This window comes from Cydia pomonella, chromosome 17 (assembly GCF_033807575.1).
Source record: "Cydia pomonella isolate Wapato2018A chromosome 17, ilCydPomo1, whole genome shotgun sequence".
NCBI classification, from domain to species: domain Eukaryota; kingdom Metazoa; phylum Arthropoda; class Insecta; order Lepidoptera; family Tortricidae; genus Cydia; species Cydia pomonella.
In genome coordinates this window covers 19,351,295-19,379,195 of record NC_084719.1, presented here as the reverse complement: position 1 = coordinate 19,379,195, position 27,901 = coordinate 19,351,295, and the positions used below count along the sequence as shown (strand labels likewise).

The following is a 27,901-nucleotide window of genomic DNA, read 5'->3' as shown; positions in this document are numbered from 1 at the left end:
AGTTGAGGCTTTTTAAGATATCTTCTAGCACCAGAGTAAACAATTTTGGCGAGAGCGTGTCTCCTTGTCGTACGCCTTTCTCAATCCTAACTGGCTCAGTCATTGGGGGTAGGTTGACTTTTAAGGTGGCTCTCTTGTACATATTTTCAATTAGAGCAATATATCGGTAATCTAGTCTAGCTATCACGGTTCATGAAACAGCCTGATGACAGACGGACGCACGGACGGACAGCGGAGTCTTAGTAATAGGGTCCCATTTTACTCCTTGGGTACGGAACCCTAAAAATATAGGCGTGAAGGGTTATCGTTTGGTTATCATCCCATAGAAAATCGGTCAAAATCCGCGGTCGAAATCGGCGAGCCAAATTGGTGTTTGCGTCCGCGCCACCTGATTTGGCGGGTTGCGGCGCTGATCTCTATTACTAAGGCAAAAACATAACACACAAATAAAAAAAAACTTCTATTGAATGACTTTTAATTAGTAAGACCTAAACTAATGATTACTAGATTTAAATAACAGAAACGACGTTCTTCGTGTGACAATATTTTTTGGCATTATGTAATGTTTTTCACAAACATCGTAAACATAATATCTCCTTGTTACAGTAAATAGCAATTAAACACCAGTTCACTGCTCTAAATTGTAGGTACTAATATCATCATTTAGCGAAACATCACATAGTGCTTAAAAAAGTTATATCAAACATTACCTTCCCCTACCCTATTTATACTTTAGGATAGTAAGTCGTCTCAAACTTCTTCCGGCACTTAGGATACGGCCTGAGTACCTTTGGAATATACGGAGGAAGATGATCACTAAGCCTTCTATTATACGGGTTAATTCCGAGCTCAAATGGTCTTCGCTTCTTCTCAAAGAACCTAGTGTTATGCTGAATCTTGTAAATACGCTCCCAGAGATATGTTTCCGGGGGTAACAAATGCCTAGGTCTGTTTGATACTATATGCTTATATGTTGCTTCAAGCCAACATCTTCTATTGTCATCTTCAATATCAGCAACAACAGATTCTTCCTTGTCCAAGTATGGCTTCATGTCATAATCTCGTTCTTCTGGAGAGTTCATGTAGAACTGAACTAGCATTTTCAAGACGCTTTCATTGAGGCCCTTCACTTTTCCATCTTCAATTGTGTCGAAAAGTTTCATAGGTTGTGTACCGAAGCAAACATTATGCTTTGGGTTTGTGTCTATATGTTCATTATGCATAAGCATAGTGTTCAATTGGTAAGCATAAAAAGACCAAATTTGTCCGTTAGTGATCACTGTTTGTGTTGTTAAAGGATAGGTCAAGTCATTGAAGGTTGTGAACCCCTGGTAGTTGGCCTGGGCTGACAGCCAGCCGAAACTGGCCTTTATTGCTTGGCAGTGAAGAGCCTCTATGTTATCTTCGGGTCCAAAGGATTGTTTTCTGTTGAGTAAATGGCCACGGCCGTGGATGGAAAGTAAGCCAAACTCGTCATAGTCACCAGGCCAGTATCCTGCAATAATAATAATTTGTTAATTTTAATTTAAATACAAAATAAATAAATAAATATTATAGGACATTATTACACAAATTGACCAAGTCCCACAGTAAGCTCAATAAGGCTTGTGTTGGGGTACTTAGACAAATATATATATATATATATATATATAATATATATAAATATTTACAAATACTTAAATACATAGAAAACACCCATGACTCAGGAACAAATATCCATGCTCATCACACGAATAAATGCCCTTACCAGGATTTGAACCCGGGACCATCGGCTTCGTAGGCAGGGTCACTACCCACTAGGCTAAACTGGTCGTCAAAAACTGGTTTTTTGTAAATACACTTTTTATTTTGCTCTCTAGTAAACAATGCAGAGAGGCTTTAAGTCACAATTTGCTTTAATTTGTCACAAAGAGTTAAGACAACATAATAAGGCTCATTTTCTATTACCTGGTATGTTGGTAGCATGCCGAAGAGACATTACATATCCAACATTTTGGGGTACATATGTGAATTTGGGCACTTTGAACTCTGGGTTTGTAGCTTCGCTGTACGGCATCAAAGGCTTTAAAGGTAAATGACCTCTGAGTGCTAGCAGTGGCTTCCCTGAAGTGTTAAAAATATGTGTTACATTTTATTCTGACTGAATCAATTATAATTAATTTTAGCATGTAGAATAACAAATAAATATTTGCGACAATCTTAGATAGAGACCTTTACCTATTTGTACCTATCAGTTAGATTCCAGTTGGAGAAAATGGGACAAAATAGATCCACCTAATCCTACTGGGGACTAATGGGGCTAAATGGAAATAGGTTCAATAAATGAACATTAATACATATAAGACAAACAAATAAATGTGTTTTTATTGAACTTAACACATTCACTGCCAGCAACCCTCTAAGAGGGTTCTCAGTTTTTAGGCGGTTTTTCGCAACATAGGGTTTTCCCGTGGTATCAGCTAAGTTAGTACGGCGTAGCTCACGCTGGCATTGAATGTGTTAATAATTATAAGAATAGTACCCACTAGTAGTTTAAGGATAGTTAAAAATACGAGAAAGTGACGTGCTGGCTGACTTCGTGGGATTAACATGGAACAGACAAGTTACTGACAAACGGAATTGGAATAAGATGGGGGAGGCCGTTGCCCAATAATATTCGTTGTAATACCTTTGTATTACTAGGCTAAATAAATAAATAATATAAAGATATGTTATGGCCATTAATATATGTATTTTATATTTATAAAAAACTGTAAATCATTACCTAAATACTGTACTGCTCTATTTTTGGGCTCTAATAACTTATCCTTCTGCCAAGGGAACTCCGCCCTTTTGCGGATTACTCTTCTAGAGGGGTATACACCTCCCACAAACCAGAATGCTTCATGCCGGGGATCATAATCCACCTAGAATATAAGAAAAAAATATGTCAATAATACATCCAATTTTCATTACATTACGGTATCTGATCTTGCCAAATAAATGATTTATCTATCTATCTATCTAGTTCTTGCTAGTCTATGCCTCGCTTTAATAAAAAAACTTGCTAATAAGACATAATTTGTTTGAAATTTTTTTATGTCCAAATTAATAATGACTTTATCATTCATTTGATTTTATTTCGATTAATAAATACATTAGTCTGTATTCATATTTAGGTAATGATCCATTTGAAAGAATTTTGTATAAAAATGCATTATGCTAATTGAATAGTATGCTAATGTGTCAATTTCTGAGCTAGATGTGTTACTACTGAAACTGTAATGAAAACAGGTCAAAAGTTTGCCAAGGAACTATTATAAGACGGCCTCAAGGAATATTGAACATACCTGAGCTGGTAATATGTGTGGTACTTTATCTGATAAATTATTGCTGATTATCCTGTTCATTTGTCTGGCAATGTTCTTAGCCAAAGCATCCTCTTTTTGATGTTCCACAGATTTCGTAGTGTCAGTAGGAGTGAAATTTCGCCTGGAAGTCAAGAGTGTATACAAGTTATTAAAATTGATACTTTTAATTATCTTTAAATTAGGAACATTTATTTTTCATATAGGGTTTAAAACATACTTATTATTAGCTTGGCAGAATGTAAATTTAACACTAATTATAGTAGTTAACCTTGCAAGTAAGTCTATGAGATGAGTGATTTTAGCTTTTCTAAACTAGAATTGAAGCACTTCACACACGTAACTTAATTCAGCAACTGATAAGAGGGATACAGCTATACATAATAGAACTGAGATGCAGAAACCTCTACCTCTAAGATATAGCTACCTCCCTCTGTCATCGGTTGCTGAATTAAGTAAGGACAAACTAATTTTGTTTTGTTACATTTAAAATATTGGATTATACCAGGCAACATAATTTTTAACTATTATGGTAATGAAACTTACTGCACGCCTTCATGTTCAATAGCAATAGCATCTTCCACTAATGACTTTATCTCCGCTACTACACCGTCCGCAGCGGGGGCCACTTCTGCGTACAGATCTGGGAGTTTATCTTGAGCTGCAAAGTGCGTTCTTGTGTAACCCTGGACCATAGGCAGGGCGTTGTATGGCACCTTGTCTTCCGTTAACATAACACAACCCCAACCGTAGTAACGGGGCAAGTTTAAAGCTATCTGCTTCTCCTCTACAGTCTTCAAATTCTTTATATTTTCATTTTTAGCTTCCCTCTTTCGAAGATTCTCGCCTTCTTTGGAGACATCCAGAATTGGAGGATATTCCGGGGTTTCTGTATACTCATTTTCATCAACGGCTACTGCCTGAGATGATCTTCTGAGCAATACCTTTTTTAGTCTTGGAAACGTTCTGTGAACTTTTATAAAATTCATTTTAGATTAACATTCAGTTTATTTTAGTTTTGATGGCGAACGTCGATGTTTTGAGGTTATGTATGAATTGAAGACATTTTTTTTTAACAATTATGGCCTGGATGCGGGAATTTAGACGTTTAGCAGGCGTTTTTTACGAAAATTATCTTGAAAATTATTATTGAGCGTGGTATTAAAATGCGTGTCATTATAAAGTGCGCAATGAAAACAAACTGCTCTTTTTGTTGAGACGTTGTCAGCCCTGACAAAAGCTGATGCAATTTGCGATTTGACAGGAGCAACCTGCCAGGGATTTATAACCAAGTTTCGTACCAAGTGTGACTAGTATTTTTTAAAATAACCATGGATGATGATATGATATTCGATCCGTCTCTTAAGAAAAAGAAGAAGAAGAAGACTGGCTTCGACATGGACGCTGCACTCGCGGAACAGGGTGAGAGCACGAGCATGGAAGCTCCCGCGGACACGGGTGACGTCGACGTGCCAGAGGACGATAACCTTGATTTAGACAACTTCGGTAAAAAGAAGAAGAAGAAAAAGAAGACTTTTAACTTGGAAGATATCGAGAATGCGTTGCCGGACACGAGAGAAGAGAGGCCTCCGGCCGAGGAGCCCCTGCAGGAGGAGGAGGTGGTGGACGACCTGGACTTGGACATAGACTTCACGGCCAAGAAAAAGAAGAAGAAGAAAACCGTAGACGAGCTCATGGCGGACGAAGAGGGTCGCGACGAGGAGAAGGAGAACGTGGAGGACGTGCACGGGGACTGGGTGGGCTCCGATCGCGACTACACGTACGACGAGCTGCTCGAGCGCGTCTTCGATATCATGCGCGAGAAGAACCCCAGCATGGTCTCTGGCAAGAAGCAGAAATTCATCATGCGACCCCCTCAAGTTGTTAGAATTGGCACAAAGAAAACATCCTTTGCCAACTTTACAGAAATTTGTAAAACATTGCATCGTCAACCTAAGCATTTACTAGACTTTTTACTGGCCGAGTTAGGTACCAGTGGCTCGGTAGATGGTAACAGCCAGCTTATCATCAAAGGTCGCTTCCAGCAGAAACAAATAGAGAATGTATTACGTCGGTATATCAAGGAATATGTCACATGCCATACTTGTCGCTCCCCTGATACCATTTTACAGAAAGATACTCGGTTGTTCTTCCTTCAGTGTGAGACATGTGGCTCCCGTTGCTCTGTCGCTAGCATCAAGTCTGGTTTCCAGGCTGTCACAGGCAAGCGTGCAGCCATGCGTGCAAAGACTGCATAGAACATTAGTGCTTAGTGATAAAACAAATCACGGATCTGGGGTACATGCAGCTATCTTCCTATTCCTTGCTTCATTTCTACTGTAAATCTGGTGCTGATCTTTGTAAATGAATGCCTGTGCAATTGCAAGTTAGGTAGATATGAATAAATAATATTATGAAGATAATGTATATCTTCAAATTTGTATTATGATGAATATTATTAAATATTTGGTTTCAAGCAGCATTTGATTATTCTTAGCTCCTTAGATGTTTTTTGCATCTAATTATGTACAATGAAATGTAAAGTGAAGGAAGGGTGATGTAATTTGAATTGTAATTTTTAAATGATTGTGAAACATCTGTGGAAATACAGTGTGTTCACAAGTATGTTAAGCCATTAAATTATACTGATTTCTATATTATCTGGATGTACCTCATTCCAGTCCCTATATTTATGTATAGCTCACTTCTGTATTATTCTCATTACACAATGTTTTATACATGTTAGTTTTATTCCTACCTTTTATTTGTATACAAATAAAATATGTTTAGAATAAACACTTTATTAGGTCTGTAAAAAGAAAAACATAACATATCAAAAAGTAAACATCTTCAATCAAATTTTCAATATAAACATTTTAAAAGTATAACAGATAACAATAGTATAAAGTAAATTTTTGGCCAATTCATTTTTGAGTTAGGTAGATATAACATGAGATAATCAATTATTGCGAATAATTTGGGGATTGTAATCAGGCTTAATAGCCTTGGCAAGGCTCTCGGCATACAGATCCAGACGCTGTGTCATTGTGAAACCCCATTTATCTTTGACCTGACGACAGAGATTCAAGTCCAATTGGGCAATCAGCAATCCATCCTTGACTCTAGACAAACCAGGAGTTCTGCAGCCATCAGGGGCAGTCACATAGCTCGAACCATAGAAATGGCCAAACTCCTTGTGAGCTGGCTTTCCATCTCCTGAAGTAAATTCATTCGGAAATTGTTCTGTTCCAACCCTGTTAATGGCAGCAGTGAAGTAGCTGTTGGCAATGGCAGCGTTGCGGGCCTCCACTGCCCACAGATGTTCACTCAGGCCAGCCACAGTAGCTGATGGGTTAAACACAATCTCTGCTCCATTTATACCAAACATCATCCAGTTTTGTGGATGATGGCGGCCATAGCAAATGTTTATAGCAATCCTGCCATACTTGGTTTGAAAAATAGGGTGGCCAGTGTTGCCTTCAAAATAGTAGGTGGACTCATTGAAGTCACCAACTCGAGGAATGTGATTCTTCCTATGCTTTCCAATGACTTTGCCCTGTTCATTAATGACTACAGCAGTATTCCATATAGTTTCACCATGAGCTTCATCTCTTTCAAGTATCGGAGACACTATGACCATGTCATACTTTACAGCCAGGTCTTTTAAAAATTGGGTACTTGGGCCCTCTTCAGCAGATTCCGCAAACTCGCACCAAGGTTGCTTCTCTCTAGTACAGAACGCAAACGGCATACTCCATGCTTCTTGTAAACATAAAACATTTACACCTTCTTCACCAGCTGCAGTGATCAGTTTCCGAATTTTGTTAAATATAGCCTCTCTCTGCTCTACTATAGGTTTATCGGTAGTTGTGCCAATTGAATGTTGAACTACCCCCACTTTCACTATTCTCGGGTTTCTAGTTTCTTCTTGTTTCGCAGGGAATTCATAAGCAGCTATATCAAATGAGTTTTCAGCAGCGAATTGCTTGTTGCTGTCTTTAATCTTTATTGCGCGGTGGTCAGTTCTGCCATAGTGAATTCTATTGAATTCATTCAGGGCCAAACCTGAAAGTGAACTCGCTACAAGTTCATCAAAACTTACAAGTTCAGACGCAGCTGCCATATTATTTAGATAAGTTTTATTGCGAAAAAACTTTAAATCGCACAATACTACGAAAGAAAAGTTAGCAATAACTCAAAGACAACAACTGCCACTGGAAGTAATCCAAAAGTTGTGTAGCGAATAAACAAACTTTATCTTATCTTATCTAGGCGTGGGCGACTCCTCCCACCTCCTCATAAGGTCATAAGGTGATAATAGTAGAAATATTTTTAAAAAATGCGAAATTAGAAGATATTTGAGTTATTGTTAAAAGCGCAAAGAAAGAAGCAAGCGTCAAGTCAAACTGTCACTTTGACAGATGGGGTTGAGGTTTGAGATTTGCTCATTTGCTGTCTGTGGACAGCGTTGTGTATTTTATAGTAATTTTGTTAAAATAAAATATTTTTCTTTAACAAGTGTAAGCTTATTTTTCACCATGAGCATGAACAGCATGAATGCGCTACCCGCGCAGCCTACGGGTATTCAGAGTACTGCAGGAGCTGTACCGATTCGAAATGAAAAAGGTACGTTTTCATAGCAACATGCTAGTCACAAAACATCTTATCAAATATTTATTAAAGCCAAAAATGACTTAGGTATTTACTTCCTGTTTCTATTATATACTATACAAAGATCCGAGACATCATACCTAAGTAATTTATGTTATATTAAACCTTAATACTTTTATCAACTTCAGGTGAAATATCTATGCAAAAGGTGAAGGTACAGAGGTACATATCGGGTAAAAAACCTGACTATGCACAAGGTGCCTCATCCTCAGAAGAGTCTGATACTGAGGACTTCATAGAACAGCAGAGACCAGAGCGGAGACAGCAGACATTGCCACAAGTGATCAGCCGAAAAGATGACCACAGTGATTCTGAGGGAGAGGTAAATATATAACAAATTTGGAATATGACAATGATACTAGAATAATTTTCATATAAATATGGTCCTTTACAAAATTTGAAAGCTATTAGGGCTTTGATATTTTATGAACTTTCTTTGTCTGAATCAAATAAATTAGTATGTATAAAGTAGCCTTGTTAACCTACTAGTTAAATAAAATATTTGAACAAGGTGTTATTACTGAGGTAATAAGGCTGTGTTGAGGGGCAAACTATTAGTTGCTGTGTTCAAGGCTTGGAGAAATAAAATGAAATATATAAATTAACCAATTTTACTGTGTAAATGTTATCACCGATTGTGAGGATGAGTGATTGAGGAGGAGGAAGAGTCAATTTTTATATATTTGTTTTATGATCCTTTATTAATTCCCCTAAAGTGCTACTCTTATTAAGGGAAAAGGCTATTTTTAACTCATTCCCAAATGTTTTAAATTTAAAAGTTATATTAGTATGGTGTTAAATCAAAAAGTCAATCATCTTTTAATGTTTTGATATCATTTTCCCCCTAGCCTTCTAACAACAGGGTGTTAAAATTTGCCAGTATTAATTGAAATTCTGTCAGATTTACAAGAAGGCAGATTTTAATTCAGGTCTATATCTCTATGTATGACACTGGTTATGAGGAGGCAAGACTAATATATGCATCTGAGGCATTGGAAAAATCTAGAAAACTTAACATAACCTTGGTCTAGGGCTAGGGCATACCACAAGTCTATAGCCGGGTCCACACAGAGCGAGCATACGCGCGAGGCAATTTCCTCATGCACAAACCGGCCAGTGTAGACTTGCTTCAGCCGTGGCGGCGCGCTCGGCCGAGGCGGCGCGTGCGTTTTCCTGGTCGGTTTGTGCGTGAGGAAATTGCCTCGCGCGTATGCTCGCTCGCTCGCTCTGTGTGGAGCTCTGTGGGCTTTATCACTTTAGAATTTAGAATGTTTTTTTTTTTTATACTGGTTGTTGTTTTGCTTGTGTAATATTGCCTTAAAATATTAACAGTTATTAAAGCAAAATTCAGCTTTGTATAATCATAGCATTTGTTTGTGATACCATGGTGAAACTGACTGTGTTTGGCAGAGTCAACGTGATTTATGCAGTGTGCACTCACTGGTTGCAAACATTTTCATTTGTCTAACAAACACTACATGCCTCATTCGAGAGTTGACTCAACGTAACACTTAACGCACGCTATCGTCATCTGCACGTTCGGAGCGAGCGTTTTGTGGCCGAGGCGTTAGCGTTCTGAAGTTTGGGTACTTATACACCTCTGGTAATAGTGAATCTACATTGAATCCATCGCCAGGTGGACGACCCGCGTCTCCGCCGGCTGCGGGTGGCCGCGCGCTCGCCGCCCCGCCGCGCCGAGCACAAGCCCGAGATCATCGACGCCGAACCAGAGGGAGAGTCTGCCTCCAGTGCTGAGGAGCAACAGGACAGCTCGGAGAGCGAGGATGAGCTGGATGAGGAGGAGATCGAGAGGCGGCGGCAGGCGCTTAAAGCTAAACTTGCTGCTAGGTTAGTAGCCATTAGGGATAGGGAGATGTATATTCAACTAATTTGAACTGACCCACTTTGTACGTTATCACAATTAGAAATAATACAAAAACCCTGAAGGATCTCATAATACTGTTACTGTCAAGGCTGGGAACCGGTTTTAATAATAGCGGTTTATTTTGGTTTTACTCCAAACTTTCATAGGAACGCAAATTTTTTAAGAACTTTATTGTAACCTAAATAAACCGGTTCAACGAGCGACGAGACGGCCATCCAGCCTGATGGTGTGCCGCGTAAACAAAGACACTTACAAAGTAAGAATCCGGTTTTTATAGTTCTACACCGGTTAATTTAAGAGCTTTATGGAAATGTTCTCCTAAAAACCGGTTTATAAAAAACGGTTTTACTAACGAAACCGAAATTCAATGGTTTTGCGCCATGATAACGTTTTCAAAATTTAACCGGTGTCCAAGCCTTGGTTACTGTAACATGGTACGCTTTAGAAATTAAATTGGTTGATTGGACAGTCAGCGTCAAATACTTTGTAGCAACCAAAGTAGCCAAATAGTTCGGTACACCATATATTTAGTATGGTGTACCGAACTATTTGGCCACTTTGACTGCTACTAAGTATTTGACGCTGACTGGACAACAATTTATGAGATCTTTTTAACCCGTTGAACATCACGCCTATCGTGGTCCGAGTGCGCGGCATGTCATCGTGAATCTGGTCGGAATGCATGAAGGTTAATATAGGGCTGTGACTGCGTGCGTCAGTTGCCGTCATTGGCGGCCAAAGGGTTGATTTTTAGGGTTCTGTAGCCAATTGGCAAAAAACGGAACCCTTATAGATTCGTCATGTCTGACTGTCCGTTTATTGTCATTGAGATAACTTATTTATTTGTTTATTTATTTAATCAGTTTACAATTGCACCTTAACAGCTAAAGCCACAGCGGCACAAATTGGGAGACAGTAATTGAGTACAAAAGTATCTACATAATCACATTATATAATACTACTTACAGGCATCTCTCGCTCTATCACTCTCTTACACTCAGTCATCAGTCGTCCGATTGCACTCACAAACAAGTCACACTCCGGGTGTGCCTCGAGCACGGAGTTCAGTAGAGCGTGCGCGCGCGCGACCGGCGCCTGTGCGTGCGCCCGCGTGCGCGCGCCGCTTATACTTCGGCGGAATTGACTTTTCTATGTAAATTGACAGAATATTGTAAGAGACATAATGTTAATCATATTGAATTAACAGGGAGGCCGAAAGAGAAGTTCTGGGCAGAGAAGAAGATGAAGAAATGCTTGATGGCGTCAAAGAGGAGAGTGGTTCTTCAGACACAGAGTACACAGACAGCGAAGAAGATACTGGTAATGCAAAGATTTTTTGTTTTAGTGTATGTTATTTTTTTAGATTATTCTAGTTTACGGACAAAAGGTCTTTTAGTATGATATTCGACTATGAAGCGATACGTCCCGGGAGATATGTAATAACATTTACAGTACATATGGTGCTACTTTACCGCACTAGTGCGAAAATTAGCATATTACGTTAATGTGTCGAACATTTAAAGGGCCATATGTACTGTAAAACGTTGTGTATACATGTGCGAATAGGTAATTCGCAACTCGTGTAGATATATCGCCACTCGTTTCGAATTTCCTATTTTTCGCACTTGTATCGTAATGTACTATTCCTTATTATTAGTGTTGCTATAATTATTCGAAATTGATGGGGGTGCAAATACACATTCTCATAGCTCTAACTCACATAGGTGAGGAAACAAGGTGGTTAAACAGAGATGATTGTGGCCATTTATATAAGTATTCTGCAGCTGATATACGGGACGAAAACAAATACGGGATCTCCTCCTTCATCGCGTTGTCCCGGCATTTTTGCCACGGCTCATGGGAGTCTGGGGTCCGCTTGACAACTAATCTCAAAATTTGGCCTAGGCACTAGTTTTTACGAAAGCGACTGCCATCTGATCTTCCAACCCAGAGAGTAAACTAGGCCTTGTTGGGATTAGTCCGGTTTCCTCACGCACAAATACGGGATGCGGTACTTAAATACGGAACGTATGACAACCCTACTTATTATAGTGTGCAGTGCAATGTGGCACAGACCACGAACTGCATTTATACATTGCGCTTATCCAAATCTATGAACGGCCTTGATCTGCTGCTCGTCGCGCCGCTTGCGTCCAGTCCACGGCCTTAGGATTTGAGTGTTGTTAAAATTTAATTTGCTGTACTATTACTACTCAATAACTCAAATGAAACTTATATAGCGGCCAGCGGTGGCATCATGGTTCCATTTTTATCACTAGTCACTATGCCCGCCACTCTTGCGCTTACATACTTGTTAGAACGTGACAGGCATGGTGACAAATGATAAAGTGCCCACCATCTTAGCCCTACTGGTTGGCCAGGCTAAAGTTGCAGTCCTGCCAGAAATACTTCTTAGTTGCTTCAAACTTGTGTTTTAACATCATGATACTCACCAAGAGCTAAATATGACCCCATAACCAAGGTATAATGTTCCCAAATTTTGTCAATAAAATATTTTTTAGGGCCAAGGGTGAAACCAGTGTTCGTCAGAGCTTCCGACAGAATGACGGTGGCAGAACGAGAGCGTAAAGCGAAGCAGCAGAAGAAAGAAGAGTCAGAGGCTCGCAAGGAGAAGGAGGAAAGGAGAAGGGAAGCGTTGAAGTTAGTCGAAGATACAATCCGATCTGAGCAAAGAAATACACAGGTATTATGAGCATACCCCGGGGTTTTCGGTGCGGGAATGTTTTACACTAGCCAAAAAAACAGGTTAAAACTATAAAAACCAATACTATTTTAATATTTCTAAGCGCATTTGAAGCTTACCTTCTATTTTTAATTCATAGTTTGGTAATTATTTTACAATAGACAAAGTTATAAATACAAGAAAACATCCCCACACCGAAAACCCCGGGGTATGATATGAGTTAAAAAATTAAATTTTTAGTTTAACCTGTCTGTCTAAATCCTTTTTCTGGTACCGGGTGCCTGCCTGTGTTGTTACGCCGGTCACGCGCCCGTGCGGTGTTAGGGCCGGCAACGCGCATGTAACTCCTTTGGAGTTGCTAGGCTATAGGCTACGGAGACTGCGTACCATCAGGTTAGGTCACTAGGAAAAGCCATAAATGAAAGAAGATATCCTTCTATTGTTTTTTTTTTTTTAATCTTTAAATGGCCATCTTCGTTAATTAAAAAGTTAGCAACGGTCACTTTACGGTATCGGGCTGTAACTGATTTATTTAGAATCTAACTTGACAACTGTGGTACGGTCACGTCTGAAAATATCGATACGAAAAAAGTGCCAATAATATGTATACACGACTTTATTGCCCATATATTAAAGGTAGTGTTTACATATTTTTGGCACATTTTTCGTATATATATTTTTTTTAATTAACTATGCCATTTAGTTTCCCTTAACGTTCTTTCTGATACCCCGAAGTTAACGGCATTCAATAAAAAAACGGTGTATAGCAACTCTCGTATAAAAGTACATTACTGCAGAGGCCGTGAAGTAAGGGATTGTAGGACGAGATTGCGGTAGACGGATAAAGCGAGTCTTGCAATCCCTGTTTCAATTGCATAGTGCTTTTCTCAAACAATGTAAGATAATAATTTTGAAAAAGCTATTCGAGCAGCATGTTTAACCGCTTATATAGTCCCGTAGATTATGTTTTTTTTAATGTCGCAAGTATGCTTACAGAGAGAGTGGTCGTTCGCTGTATGTAATATTTTATTTGTCAGTCTAATCCTATCTTAGTGAGCAAATTTAAAGTTAGAGCAGCGGACAATAATGTACGTTTCATACTAACTCCCTACATTACTTCTTGGCCTAGGTCAAGAAGTAATGTAAGGAGCCATAAATGAGCAACTTCATGTCTTTATTTCGTGACATTAACGCATATATTTCGGAGTATGTTTGAGAAAAAGGTATTTTTTTCAGGCTGAGCAAAAAGAGGGCAACATAAATGACGTATGTACCGATGATGAAAACGACGAGGTAGAATACGAGGCGTGGAAACTGCGCGAATTGAAGCGAATTAAACGAGACAAGGAGGAGAGAGAGGCGTAAGTATTAGTTTATCTAACTCTTACTTTCTTCATTGGGGGCCAGGAGGGCCGGAATATTAATTATTTCGAAGGACCTGCGGCGGGTCGGATGAAACCCTTGCGCGGGCCGGAGCTGGCCCGCGGGCCGTACTTTGCCCACCACAGAGCCTGTCAGAGCGACAATGTGGTATCTTTTGCTTGAAAATGGCCGAGGCACGTCTACGCTGGCCGGTTTGTGCGCGAGGTAATTGCCTCGCGCGTATGCTTGCTGTGTGGACGCGCCTAATGACACATGTATGTATGTACAGTCAAGTGCAAAAATAAGTATCGAATAAATCGTGTCATAAATATGGTACTACGCTCTTATTACACTGGAATAAGATGCTATGGGACATATTTTTGAGTAAGATGTGTACACCCATATTTTTACACTTGACTGTACATAAATTCCATAACATAGGAAAAAGCGAGGCTTATAAATTATAAACCTTTTCACAAATGACTAGCGACATTTCAACCCCATTATATCCATGTTAATCTATTTACAGCGTTGAAAAGGAGTTGTTGGCCATCGAGCGCATGCGCAACATGACGGAGGAGGAGCGGCGCGTGGAGCAGAGGCTGAACCCCAAACTGGTCACCAACAAGTCCGTCAAGGGCAAATACAAGTTCTTGCAGAAGTATTATCACAGGTACGTTAACATTGTTAATATTATTATTTTATTTATTTATTTTATTTTATTCGGAAAACCAACAGCTTAAGTAAACTAAAACTAGGTTAACATAAATATGTATCAGGGAAGCCAATTACAGGTTTCCACAGACAGGATACAAAGGTAGTCATATTACAGGTTAGCACAAAATTAAAGACTTTACAAACGCCAAAACATGCTATGAAAAAAGAAAGAAATCATCACACTTGCTCGAAAAAGATCTTATTTCATGCAGGTATACTGAAGTTATAGCTTTTTTTGTCCAATATACTCGGAAATGTTCACCTTATTGTAGCAAAAATAGTACGGGAAGTTCTTCGTTATGGTCAAACACAAATTAAAAAAATTCAAACCATTATTGTCGTGTTTTAGCGGACGGGAAAGTTATTACTGTATTGTTTTTTACTTTTTAAAAACATGTATCCACTAAGAAAAACGCATACAGCCAATTAATATAGCTGCGGGCCGCGTCTACACGACCCGGTCAGCATCATTTCAAGCGTCGTGTAAGACCGACGTGTATGATCGTGTGAATACTGCTTAATAAAATCAAAGACTATATAACTTTTATATTTTTTTAAGGATCTCATGCGTGTAAATACATATATTGCACAATTATATTGAATGAGCGAATATTTAATGGTACTGAATGGCAGAATAGTTGTGCCTTTAACTTTTAAAAAATAATTAAAAAGGGAAATTGATTTGACGTTTTTGATGTGAAGGTTCGATTTGAGTGATGGTTCATGTGTAAATTATGATTATTTACATGATTTCCCCGCATGTATGGAGAATAGCACTATATAGTCCTCGGCAGGAACAGCAATTCGTGGATGCGTCTTCTTTGTCGGACTCCGCTACGCGTCGTAACTCATCCACGAGTTGCCATTTCCCGACCTCTGCAATAATGTACTATTAAATCGTGTCACTAATTCATACGAATCAAGTCGGTATAAATGATTTTTACTTTTAAATTACTGACGTTTATAATTTGTTTTTATTGTTTATATTAATGAATCTTTAATTGATTAAAAATATTTTTATGGAATTTTCCATTGTGGCTGAATGCCTTCGATGCACCTGTCAATCAAAATCTGCCTGTCAAAAATCGTTTATTCTAGGGTTAACATCATTATTACTATATATACTTAAAATTAGAGTTAATATTATTTAAAACGAAATAATACGATTAAACAAAAAAAAAACACGTTTAACGCGTTTGAAAATTGTTACCTATACGGAAAACTTTAAAAACATTATTAATTATTTAATATTAGATAGACATCAAAAATGTATTCAATATTACTATTTTCGTACCTACTTTGATTAGGTATTAACAATTGACAATTGTTTTCTCAGAGGTGCCTTCTATTTGGACAAAGAAGAAGACGTATTCAAACAAGACTTTTCGGGACCAACGTTGGACGATCACTTTGACAAGACTGTTCTGCCTAAGGTAAGTGGCTACATGTTTTATTACTGGTGTTTCTTTGGATCGAGAGAGAATGTTTCCAGTGTATTTTAGGGACAAAAGTAATGCATTTATCATTAAGCACAACCTATAATTAAGAATGTATACTCCTCTTTTGTCATCTGTCATTTATAAATTTAGGTTTGAAGAAAAGTCTATATTGTCCGCATAACAGCACTTGTGTTTTAAAATCGCTAAAACGATACTGCGATTAATGGCTACCAACCTATAAAAATTAAAACAGTTTTCAAACTAAGTGCATTGCTGCCAATTAACAAAAATGATTTTTTAATGTCATCACCGTTTAGTGAAGTTCAGCATAGACAATGTTTTTCATTTTGACGTATCCAGCGCTTATAATAGTAGTTAATATGACTGCTACATAATAAAATGCATCAAAATACACGAGTGTGGGTTTAAGAAACGAACGAAGTGAGTTTCCTAAAAGGATCATACGAGTGTTTTAATGCCTAATTATGTACAGTTACATACACTATTTTATCTACACACATATTATTAACTAGCGGTACGCCTAAAAACGCTGCAAATTGTGTTAAAAGCATGAAAATCGATACAAAAAAAGATGACTTCGTGACTCCTCAAAAAAAATTTTTTTGGTGCTAGGGGTCAAATTGATTTAAATGGACTAAAGATCAATCGTACCGATTTTCATACCTTTAACATCATTTGCAGCATTTTACTGATTTCCGGGGTGAACCGCTAGGACTATATGATATATTCACTAACCCAAATTACAGCCAACGTTGGGACATCGTTGCTCTCTGGGCGAAAGTCGCGGATATGTGGTGGCGTCACCGAAATATTTCTATCGCTCATTTTACACGAAACTTTTGCTATAGTTTCAAAACAACAAAATATATTCATTTTATACATAAAACTAATTAAAAGATAAGCTGTCAAATGGCGGTAAATGAAAACTTTTTTCACGCATGTCACGCATTCGTAGTTTTTTTTTTATTCAGAGACAAACTAGAGTCGGGGGCCTATTTCCGTATCATTCGATACAAACTAACATGCGAAATATGTCAAAATTGTATGCAATTGACATTTCATTTCGAACAAAAAGGCATCTCGACTGATATCAGAATAGAGGTCAAATCGAATTGCTTTTTTTTCAGAGATTTGCCAAATTTGAATGTCATAACCAAATCGATTTTGATGTAGTTATGAAGCAATTACAACATTATCATAGATAAGAAATTTGTTGTAACAAAACAGTTTATCGTAATGTTGGCCATTATTTACGGATTCTGAAGGCATCATAGAGGGTTTATGATATGTGTGTAGATAAAATTAATTTTGAGTCAGTATTTTATTTATAAGCCGAGTCGTCGGCGTTCGTTATAATTAACGAAAACATTTCATTTCATGGTTGAGAGAAAACGAATACAGTACCGGTCAATAATATACAGTGATCGGATTTCCCGATGCAACACGGGGTGAATGACCTCAAACATTATACTAATATGGGTATATCCCGGGATTCCACAACTTATATTGTTGAATAAATTACTGGCTATATTAGTGAGGCACGTATCGTGGCGTTCAAAAGGTTAATTAATGTGTACTAGGACTTTTATTCTTTCAATAACAATTTTAAATGCACCGCTTACAATCTTTTCTGCCTTGCCCTGAAATTGTCTGGTAGAGGATGCCTTATAGCATTTAGTACGCCTTTTGTACATTAAGTTTTTCTTTTGTGCAATAAAGTTTAAGTAAATAAATACATGGAGGTGATATATTATTGTCCGGTATTTTTTTTTTTCGTATGGCATATTCACTGGATCAATACATGATCAAAATGAATAACAAATATAAATAGCATAGATTTTATTTGTATCGATTGTACATCGTCATATTACCTAAAACTACTGTTTGCACGTAACAGTGAGCAAAACAATAATAAATTATATATATAAAGTATACGTTATGACGACCGGTTTGGCCTAGTGGGTAGTGACCCTGCCTACGAAGCTGATGGTCCCGGGTTCAAATCCTGGTAAGGGCATTTATTCGTGTGACGAGCATGGATATTTGTTCCTGAGTCATGGGTGTTTTCTATGTATTTAAGTATTTATAAATATTTATATATTATATATATCGTTGTCTAAGTACCCTCAACACAAGCCTTATTGAGCTTACTGTGGGACTTAGTCAATTTGTGTAATAATGTCCTATAATATTTATTTATTATTTATTTATTTATACTGAAAACAAATTAAATTAAACATCTTTTCATTAAATTGAATTATAGAAATTTCAATGTCATATAATCGATTACAAATTACAAATAGTTAGCTTAGCCTATATATAATAATTAATTATTGCCCGCTTAAGGTAGGCAGCTGCTGCATAGATGGTGAAGGCCGGTACTGTATTCGTATTCGTATTCGTATTCGCGGGCTGGGTTTCCGCAACTCGACGTCGCAATTCGCGCCTATTTTGCGTGATGGTGGGTTGACGGCACTACTCCTGCCAACCCAACTCTACCAGGAAGCCTAGCAGACCCTTGATGTTGCCGACGACTTCTGGGAGAGACCCCGGGGAACCGAGGTATTGTGCCCGGTATTCTGCCACCCCTGGGCATTCAAGAATGACGTGGGCGGCTGTCTCCTCCTCCTCCATGCACGCTCTGCAGAGGGGGCTATCTGTAACACGTAGGGTTAATAGGTGTTTGTTAGGCCGGTACTGTATAATACCGTCGTGTTGCAGGTGATGCAAGTGAAGAAGTTCGGTCGGTCGGGCCGCACGAAGTACACGCACCTGGTGGACCAGGACACGACGGAGTTCGAGTCGGCGTGGGGCGGCGACGCGGCGGCCGCGCGCCGCGCCGGCCCGCGCCCGCTGCTCGAGCGGCCCTCCGCCAAGCGGACGCACACGGCGTAGCCGGCTTACTGACTGCTGTATGTATTCTGTATCTTTAGATACCTCAATAAAACTAAATCTACCCTCAAACGGCTCCTTAAGCCAGTTGAGGGTAGAAAACATGACATGATCAAATAATGTAGGTTAAAGTCAGGTCGTTTGATGACAGGTCCAGGCGGTTTTGCATTTGGTTGGTTAACCAATAAATGTTGTAAATACCCGAAAATGTACAAATTGTTTTATTTGACTACCTAAAGATACAGGGTATAGGTGTAACAACAATACTGGTGGTCCCTTTAAAGGCATATAACGTCGGTTAAGAGTAAACCTGCTAAATCCATTTTTGAAATTTATTTATTTTTAAATTTAATAGGCGGGTCCACACCGCATAAAACAGCCAGTGTATACGTGCCGCTCTCTATGTACACTCGCCTATTCTGTATAAAACTAGGTACGAATTTCACTGTTTTCAAAAATAGATTTGACAGCTTTAAACTCTTAGCCAACGATAAGTCAAAATTCTTTACGGTGTCTTGTTTCTGACCACTCCGTCACGCTTATATTTTTGTTTTTTTTTTTCAAATAAATAAAAAAAGTTGTGTGCGCATGTCTTTCTAGCGGTAGATTGGAATTTACTTGAGATAAATTAAAAACTTTTCGCCGCATACAAAAAACTCTACACCGTCACATTTTTTTGGAAAAAAAAAAAACAACAAAGAATTTTGATCCATATTCGATATCATGTTCTGATTAGGAAAAAGTAGAAGAAAACTTTTTGACATTAAAAAAAAATGTTTTTTCGATGCGGCAGATCAGGTCGTTAAACTGGCCAAAGTGGCCAACCTACCATACAAAGGCCAACAATGTTTCGTTTGAAAAAAAATTGTTTCTACTTTTTCCCTTTAACGGATCCCTATTATTTTTGTTACACCCTGTAGATAAATTAAAATGAATTTAGGATAACTGTATAATTAAGTGACAGAGGTGTGTGTGCTAGCATAGGAAGTGACGTAACATCGGTTTTCATCGCGACTCAAGTGTGATACTCGTATTGTCAATAAAAATCACGAAATTAATATAAGAATTTAGAATTTCTTTTTGTTTTAGTGACCTAAATTATTCGCCAGTATATAGACTGGCGAAGGCTAATCTAACCTAACCTAAACCAGTCTTTGACTTAAAAAAGTATGACAAAGCGCTTTTAGAGTCAGACCAAGACAAGTGTGCAACGTTTTTGATAGCACACGCAGTGCAAGTGTTATTTCAAACGTTAAATTTCTATGAAATTATGACGTATAAATAACACATGCAGTGCGTTTGCTGTCAAAATCGTTGCAGAATTGTCTTGATCTAACTATAAATCTTTCGTAAAAACTGCAAATGTATTTATCAATATTTCTTACAATATAAATGAAACTACCCATTTTCATGTAATCATTTGATTTTAGTGTCTCATGCCTCCGTCTATAATATAGCAGTTCAGTCGCTCCAAAGGCATCAAGTGCCATCGGAACTGTTAACTGACTATAAATCTTATTACAAAGACATTTATATAATATATAGATCGTTGTCTAAGTACCCACAACACAAGCCTTATTGAGCTTACTGTGGAATTTAGTCAATTTGTGTAATATTATCCAATAATATAAAAAAAAAAACGATGAATTTCTAAATCTGTGCGCGGTCACGGATACTTGACTAGCGTGAATGTGTAAATATTAATGGTTTAGAATAACTTTGGACTTATTAAAAACATGAATTGATTTATTGTGTTTTATTTAATTGTTACCTACCTTTGTTCGTATTTTTAGAAATAGAGAGAAGGTAAACAATCTGGACAAGTCTTTTTATTGAAAAACGCTTTTTAATATTTAATAACTATTACTTATGAAAGCTAAATAATGTAAATGATCGTATATGATTTAAAATTGTTACATATTTTGCCGCAACCACGTTCGAAGTGTTACCTTCCTGTTACACTTTCGTACGAATTTGCAAGTGCGACAGAGAGTTAACACGACGAACGTGTTTCGTGGTAGGCCCTCTTTACTGGAATTTACATTATGTATATTGTCAGTAAAATAATAGCTTATTGGACAATTTAAAGAATATATGTGGAAATAGACTGCCCATACAAATACTGAACAACAAAATAAATAGGCTAAGATACAGTACTGACAGTAGTGAAAGATAGTAGTGTGTAGGTTCTGCTATACGCTAAAATAATTAAATTACTAACCTTATCATATTTGATTATCATATTAACGCTCTTCAAAATCTTGACTTTGATTGCATTCTAATATTTCTAATACATTGAGTATTTTTGAACCTATATGCCCTTTTCAAAATTCAGCTGCAGAGAGAGAGACTGTTTGTATACCTTCCAGTTCTCAGGATAAGTGCAAGCGCCTTTATTACTAAAAACCGCTAACTTAGTGACTTCAAACGGCTTAGCGTTAGATCTAACAACTTTTATCGTTAGAAAGTCTTATACATTTATGTAATAGCACTTCCACACTTTGACACTGTAAAGTTCTCGAATAAAGCTTCTTCTTCTTCAAAATTCAAAAATTTATTCTGCAAGTAGGCCTCAAGGGCTCTTTTACAAGTCAATACAACATTTATAGTAACATCATATAGTGACATGAAAAATACATAACAACATTTATAAATACAACAGCCAATACCTGGGTAAACATTACATTATAATAATCTTAAAATAAATAATTACTACAATACAATAGAGATACCTACTTCAACCTAAGCCTTTACCCATTATCTGGGGTCGGCTTTCCTTGTCCTCTTTCTCCACACAGGACGATTTGTTGCAGTTCCGGCGTCAATGTTTGTGTTTTTCAGGTCATTCTGGACCGTTGTCAGCCAAGTAGCAGGACGTCTTCCGCGGCCTCGTTTCATCGTTGATAGATCCAATGCTACTCGTACCATGTGATCTGAAGACCGTCTGAGCATGTGACCGTACCAGCGTAATCTCTTTTCCTTCAGCTTTTCTTCAATAGGAGCTCCTATCTTTCCGGGTGACTCCAGCCGACCAGCGAAGTATACGCATCTCTGTTGTATGTGGTTTTTGAACGTGTTGTTTTGTTGATGCCCAGCATTCGGTTCCATAAAGTAAAGCGGGCCGTACTGCGGTTTTATACATCATCATCATCATTTAAGAGCATGGCTCTTGTCGGTGGAGTAGACGCCAGTTTTCGCGGTCCTCGGCCAAGTTCTTTAGGTCCCTGTAAGACACGACATTTGCTTTTCCTTTTAGTTGCTGCGTGTAACTTGCTCGTGGTTTTCCTCTTCCTCTTCTACCTTCGATCTTGCCTTCCAAAATAGTTTTAAAGAAAGTATCGTGTCTTATCAAGTGACCTATCATTTTTCCTCGTCTATTCTCTATGGTCCTCAGTAGGTTTCTCCTCTCTCCAACAATTCGCAGCACTTCCTCGTTCGTTTTTTTCTCAGTCCCAATATATATAATTTACCCTTTATTTTTAAAGGCATTCTGTTATCACACATAACACCGGTCAACTGTCTCCACTTCATCCAGCCTACTGTGGTTTTATGGGTTACGTCTCTATCAATTTTACCATCGTTGCTGATTATCGACCCTAAGTATTTAAATTGTTTCACTGCAGACAGTGGGACATCATTTATGTAGAGCTTGATTGAGTTGGGATCTGTTGTACCGTCAAACAAACATGACATATGTTCTGTGTTCTTGCGACTTACTCTCAAACCATTTTCCTCTAATGATTTAGTCCAAAGGTCTAGTTGATTTTGGAGGTCTTCGACACTATCTGATATTAGGGCGACGTCGTCAGCATACAAGATGTTCCATGGCACTGGTTTTTGGTGAGCCGTTGTTACGTAATCTATGGTGACGTTAAATAATAAAGGGCTTAATATTGACCCTTGATGCACTCTGTTAAAGTTCTCGAATAAAGCTAACATCAGATATTGGCGAACAAGGTAGCTCTGCATAAATTCTCTACACATTAGTATTATACTTCCTCCTCGCCTCGTCGGTGGGTTCGAATCCTGGTAAGGGCATTTATTTGTGTCTTCATCACAAATATTTGTTCTCGAGTTATGGATGTTTTCTATGTTTTAAGCATTTATGATCTAGTACCCACACAACAACAAGCCTTATTGAGCTTACAGCGTGGGACTACCTACGTCGATCTGTGTAAAATTGTCCTATAATATTTATTTATTATTTACACTTACGTATCTACCTTGTGTGCATACTGTTTATTTTTACGTATCTCTAAATAAGAAATTCATTAAATCTATTTCCCAGCAAGTTAACGACGTAAATTTATCTAGCTAGCTGCAAGTTCTAGTTCTCAGCATGAGCGCCAGATTCATCACTAGAAGCCGCGAACTAGTGACTTCAAACGGCTTAGAGTTAGATCTAGCAACTTTTATCGTTAGGAAGTTTTATATTTTACGGGCCCGAGAGCGGCGACGGGGTTTAACTTGATTTATGTACACAGATTACTGCCACTGGATGAAGCAAAACTGAATTGCAGAGTGTAGTATATTTCACACTTTCACTGCCAGCGAGCGCGAGCTACGCGTGACGAGCGTAGCCGATAACACGACTATCCCGTGTGACGAAAAGCGCCTACGAATAAAGGAGCCGCCTAGCGAATCGGTGACAGTGAATGGGTCTACAGTATGGGGTTCTTCAATTCAAAAAAAGAGTGTACATGTTTTTAATTTGATTTGATTGATTTGATTTTAATATGATTGGCAACGCATTTGTAATACCTCTAGAGTTGCAGGCGTCCATAGGCATGAATAATGTTAATTTAATTTATCCGTATTTTTAATTTAATTTAATTCATATTTTTATTTTATTTTTTGTAATTTTTATGTAAATATTTTGATTGTTTGTTGTTTTGTGTTTTTGTATTACCTATGGATTTTGTCCGAAATAAATGCTTTTTTTTATTATTATTTTTTATAGGCTTCGGTGGCTGCTTACCATCAGGCAGGCCGTATACTTATTTGCCACCGTCGTGGTATTAAAAAAGCTAGCTTTTCGCTCGTGGCTGTAGACTATTGATTAGAGTAGTAGTCAAGCTAATTTAAACCCACCCTAAGAATACTTGCGTATTACATCACGTAATATATTTTTACTAAATTGCTTGACATATTTATTTGAAGGTTCGAGTGGCACTTTTCAGCTGCATTTCATACTACTTATACTGGTCCTAGTTTCTCGATGGTAATGTTATAAATTTGATTCATGGTCTCGGCAGATAAGTCCAGGTCTGTTAAGGTAGTATTAGACTGTAGGTATGATGATGATAATACTAATAAATAAAACTAAAAATTTGTAATAGGTATGGAATAGTAATAAAACTATTCGCGGTGACACATCCACACACTGAACGTTGCTGTGTCAGTGCGCAATATTGGTATACCACTGCATTAGTGACGTCATACCATAGCCACGCCTGGGGACCTAGCCATGATGATAATCGTATAGTCTGTGCGGAAAGTGAAGAATCGTAGAATGTATTGTATCCCATACATTTTACGACTCTTCTCTATCCACTAACGCCAAACGAATAGAAAACATGTACCGGGACGACAGATGTTATGAAAAGTCATGTGACTGTTTCTTTGCCACATGATTTAAGTTGCAATTGGCGTTTAAAAACGATTGTCATCTTTGCCTCCAGTTCAGTATCCAGGCTTTAATCTAGTTGCAGGATCTAATGGCAAGTAATCTATGTTTATGTGGGACAGTTGGTTTCGAACAGGATCACGCGCGGATCGCCTTAACGAATATAAACAGATACATACATACGTGTAGACGGCTTTGATCATAGTGTATGTAAAAGAAGTAGGGTTACTATTTACCCTTTGGGTACGGAACCCTAAAAATGGTTAAAACTTGCTAAATTTGATAACTTACCCAAAGAGAGACACTGGAACATGTAAAATACCTTCTAAAATTGTCGTTAGAACCACGTTAGAACATTTTGTACCAAGTTGTACAACTACCCAAACTAAACTTTCGACTTTCATAGGTAAAGTTTCAAAACACTATGCTCTTTGTTTTAACGTAACGCTGCCTTTATTCTGCTATGTTTTTAACTCACATGCTTTATCGCAGGTTACATTTACTCTCGAAACTGCCTCAATTACCTCTCCAGTTAAAATTTCGTCCTCCAAAATGTGGCGTAACGCAACGCAGCAGCTGTAGAAACTTGCACAATAACGTGTGCAATGTGTGTTAATATACGTATAGGGTAAACTCGGGCAAATCCATGCCTTGCGGCATGCCTTGACGTTTACTTTGTTGGGAGGGAATCAAATGTTTGCATTATAAGTCCCTAAGCACTTCGCACGAGTATGGAGACGGTTTAAGAGGATAGTAAATGAATCCTCCTTTTCTACCCCGAGTGACGATCGACATTATAGTAAAATATTTGTTCCCATCCCATAATATTTAATTTACATTAACCGAACATGTAAACTGTGAAAATAGCCATTTTTTTAATGTTTTATGTCAAGTTTAGACTCAGAAATCAGAAACCTAATATCTACTTATCTGTACTTAAGTATTAAAATAATACGGAACCCTAAAAACCAACGAACTAGTACCTTCTCATAGTTATATTTTGATTTATAATTAGAAAACGACCATATTGAATAAAAATAAATGATCATTATGATGATTAACAATGCTTAAACCTCGTCAATAAAAAAAATCGGCCAAGTGCGAGTCGGACTCGCACAGGAAGGGTTCCGTACCATTATTTATAAAAACGGTCACCCATCCAAGTACTGACCCCGCCCGACGCTGCTTAACTTCGGTGATTGGATGAGAACCTCGAGATTGGAAAGAAATATTTATTTTATTCTGTTTTTAGTATTTGTTGTTATAGCGGCAACAGAAATACATAATCTGTAGAAATTTCAACTGGCTAACTTTTTTTTTTACAGTGTAGTCTCAGTAATAGGGTCCCGTTTGACCCTTTGGGTACGGAACCCTAACAATCTTAGTCTTACTATCCTCAAAGCAAGCTCTTGCTTTATGAATAAGCCAGACGGAAAACATAATGCTACTTAGGAGTAGCGATGCTGTACGCAGCATCCATTAAAAATATCCCTTTCTTCCAAAACACTCAAATTAGCCGAGTTTACCCTACATTTATGCTGCGAGTCATTAACCTATATTAGGTACAGTGCTCAGGTCAAAGTCGCCATATCGCAAAATTTTGTTACCAATTGTTGAAGCCGTTATGGCATTAATGCGGGGTAATGGCTTGCTCGCGTCACAAAACGAATGGGGATTATAAAAACGTTTACACGTGATAGCAGTTTAAACGACATCCTAATTGTCATTTTCGAAAATGAAGAGGATCGAGGCAGCTGCTCACAATCGTTTATGATTTGGAACGATTTTGGGTGAGTAATGTATGCAATTATTAATTTTTCGTATAACGCTGCATGTTGTCTATTTCCAGGTTCATTTCATCGAAATAGCGAAAATTAAAATTCATGTTTGTTTATCCTCTTTTTAAAAATGCTTTTGACTTTATTGTTTTGCAATACATATTCGGACCGTCACAAAGCTTTAGATCGATTATCGTTATAGATACTTCAAACATCAAATTTTGATTCTTAATGAAAATTCTTAGCTCCTGTACGATAACCGTAATACGGGAACCACATGAATCGTAAATAATCACCACACTTTATATTTAAATTACTTGATAATTTATTCAGCAACACAGAAGCAATTTTTATCAGCGACCAGTAAGTAATCAACTCATTTGAATTGAAGAAAGACAACCAATGTTGCCAACAAGATAAAACATTTTTATATTGATCTTTATTTTACATTAATCTTTGCTAAGCTATTTATATAAATTAAATTTAATATTTAATTAGATTAAAATACAACTAAACTTGTATCTTAATCTATGAACATTAAAAGCAGTTAATCACTAAACTCAAATGATTTTCAATAATACCCTCAACTGTCAATCATGAAATAAAATGTTTACGCTGTTTACCCACCATTCGCTAACAGTCCTCACATCGGATACCTATTTAATGACAGGTTTAGTCGCCCGTTTCGGTTAGAAAAACTTCAAACTCTTCAAAACGAAGATACGCCTGGGTAAGCGCTAGCTGCTTACCACCAATATCGAAAAACTGAAGATCGTAATCTACCTCTCTATTGCTCTTGCATATTCGAGCGACGGAGAGGCAGACAACGTTTTCCGATTTTTCAATGTTGGCGGCTCTCTGGTAACGGCCATTCATAAAACCAAGATGAGGTATTGTGCGCATTTCCAATTACTGTTTGGTATCGCAGCCGAAGTTAAGAATTTGTGTAGCATTCATTTTTGGACGGGATTCAGGTAGTTTAGAGACGGTCTTTTGCTTTCTTAGGTTTTATTAATCTTAGTAAGTAGGTACATTACATACATTTAATTCTCCTTCTTATTATAGTACTTTCCGTGTTCTACTTGTTTCCTCTAGTTCCAAATATTGGCGAGGGCATTGTTTTTAACCCCCGATGCAAAAAGAGGAGAGGGGAGGGGTTATATGTTTTTACAGTACATATGGGGCTACTTTATAGCACTAGTGCGAGAAGTAGCATATTACGTTACTGTGTCGAACATTTAAAGGGCCATATGTACTGTAAAACGTTGTACGATACATGTGCGAATAGGTAATTCGCAACTCGTGTCGATTTAAAACACTCCCTTCCGTCGTGTTTTAATTTATCGCCACTCGTTTCGAATTTCCTATTTTTCGCACTTGTATCGTAATGTACTATTTAAAAAAAAAAAAAAAAAATTTAATCCCAACGCTATATCTAATATGTATATGCCAACGAAAA

General features: G+C 37.8%; 4 protein-coding genes across 4 annotated transcripts; 2 read left to right on the top strand and 2 right to left on the bottom strand.

The window, feature by feature from the left end:
- Window positions 1–449: 449 nt before the first annotated feature.
- Window positions 450–4,457, bottom strand: LOC133527215 (large ribosomal subunit protein mL65). Its single transcript, XM_061864117.1, has 5 exons — window positions 3,894–4,457; window positions 3,330–3,471; window positions 2,765–2,906; window positions 1,948–2,103; window positions 450–1,495 (listed from the first exon to the last, which is right to left on the bottom strand). Exons 1-5 carry the CDS (start codon window positions 4,334–4,336, stop codon window positions 726–728), a joined length of 1,653 nt encoding a protein of 550 aa, XP_061720101.1. The 5' UTR covers window positions 4,337–4,457; the 3' UTR covers window positions 450–725.
- Window positions 4,458–4,537: 80 nt separating this feature from the next.
- LOC133527218 (eukaryotic translation initiation factor 2 subunit 2) lies at window positions 4,538–6,085 on the top strand. The gene has a single exon (XM_061864121.1). The coding sequence runs from the start codon at window positions 4,679–4,681 to the stop codon at window positions 5,603–5,605; it is 927 nt and encodes a 308-aa protein (XP_061720105.1). The 5' UTR covers window positions 4,538–4,678; the 3' UTR covers window positions 5,606–6,085.
- A 45-nt stretch (window positions 6,086–6,130) lies between these two features.
- On the bottom strand, window positions 6,131–7,662 carry LOC133527217 (uncharacterized). Its single transcript, XM_061864119.1, has one exon. It carries the CDS (start codon window positions 7,468–7,470, stop codon window positions 6,307–6,309), a length of 1,164 nt encoding a protein of 387 aa, XP_061720103.1. The 5' UTR covers window positions 7,471–7,662; the 3' UTR covers window positions 6,131–6,306.
- A 126-nt stretch (window positions 7,663–7,788) lies between these two features.
- LOC133527216 (microfibrillar-associated protein 1) lies at window positions 7,789–20,113 on the top strand. The gene is made up of 9 exons (XM_061864118.1): window positions 7,789–7,973; window positions 8,147–8,340; window positions 9,655–9,866; window positions 11,111–11,223; window positions 12,426–12,607; window positions 13,844–13,968; window positions 14,499–14,642; window positions 16,023–16,119; window positions 18,868–20,113. The coding sequence occupies exons 1-9, from the start codon at window positions 7,886–7,888 to the stop codon at window positions 19,039–19,041; spliced, it is 1,329 nt and encodes a 442-aa protein (XP_061720102.1). The 5' UTR covers window positions 7,789–7,885; the 3' UTR covers window positions 19,042–20,113.
- Window positions 20,114–27,901: the final 7,788 nt, after the last annotated feature.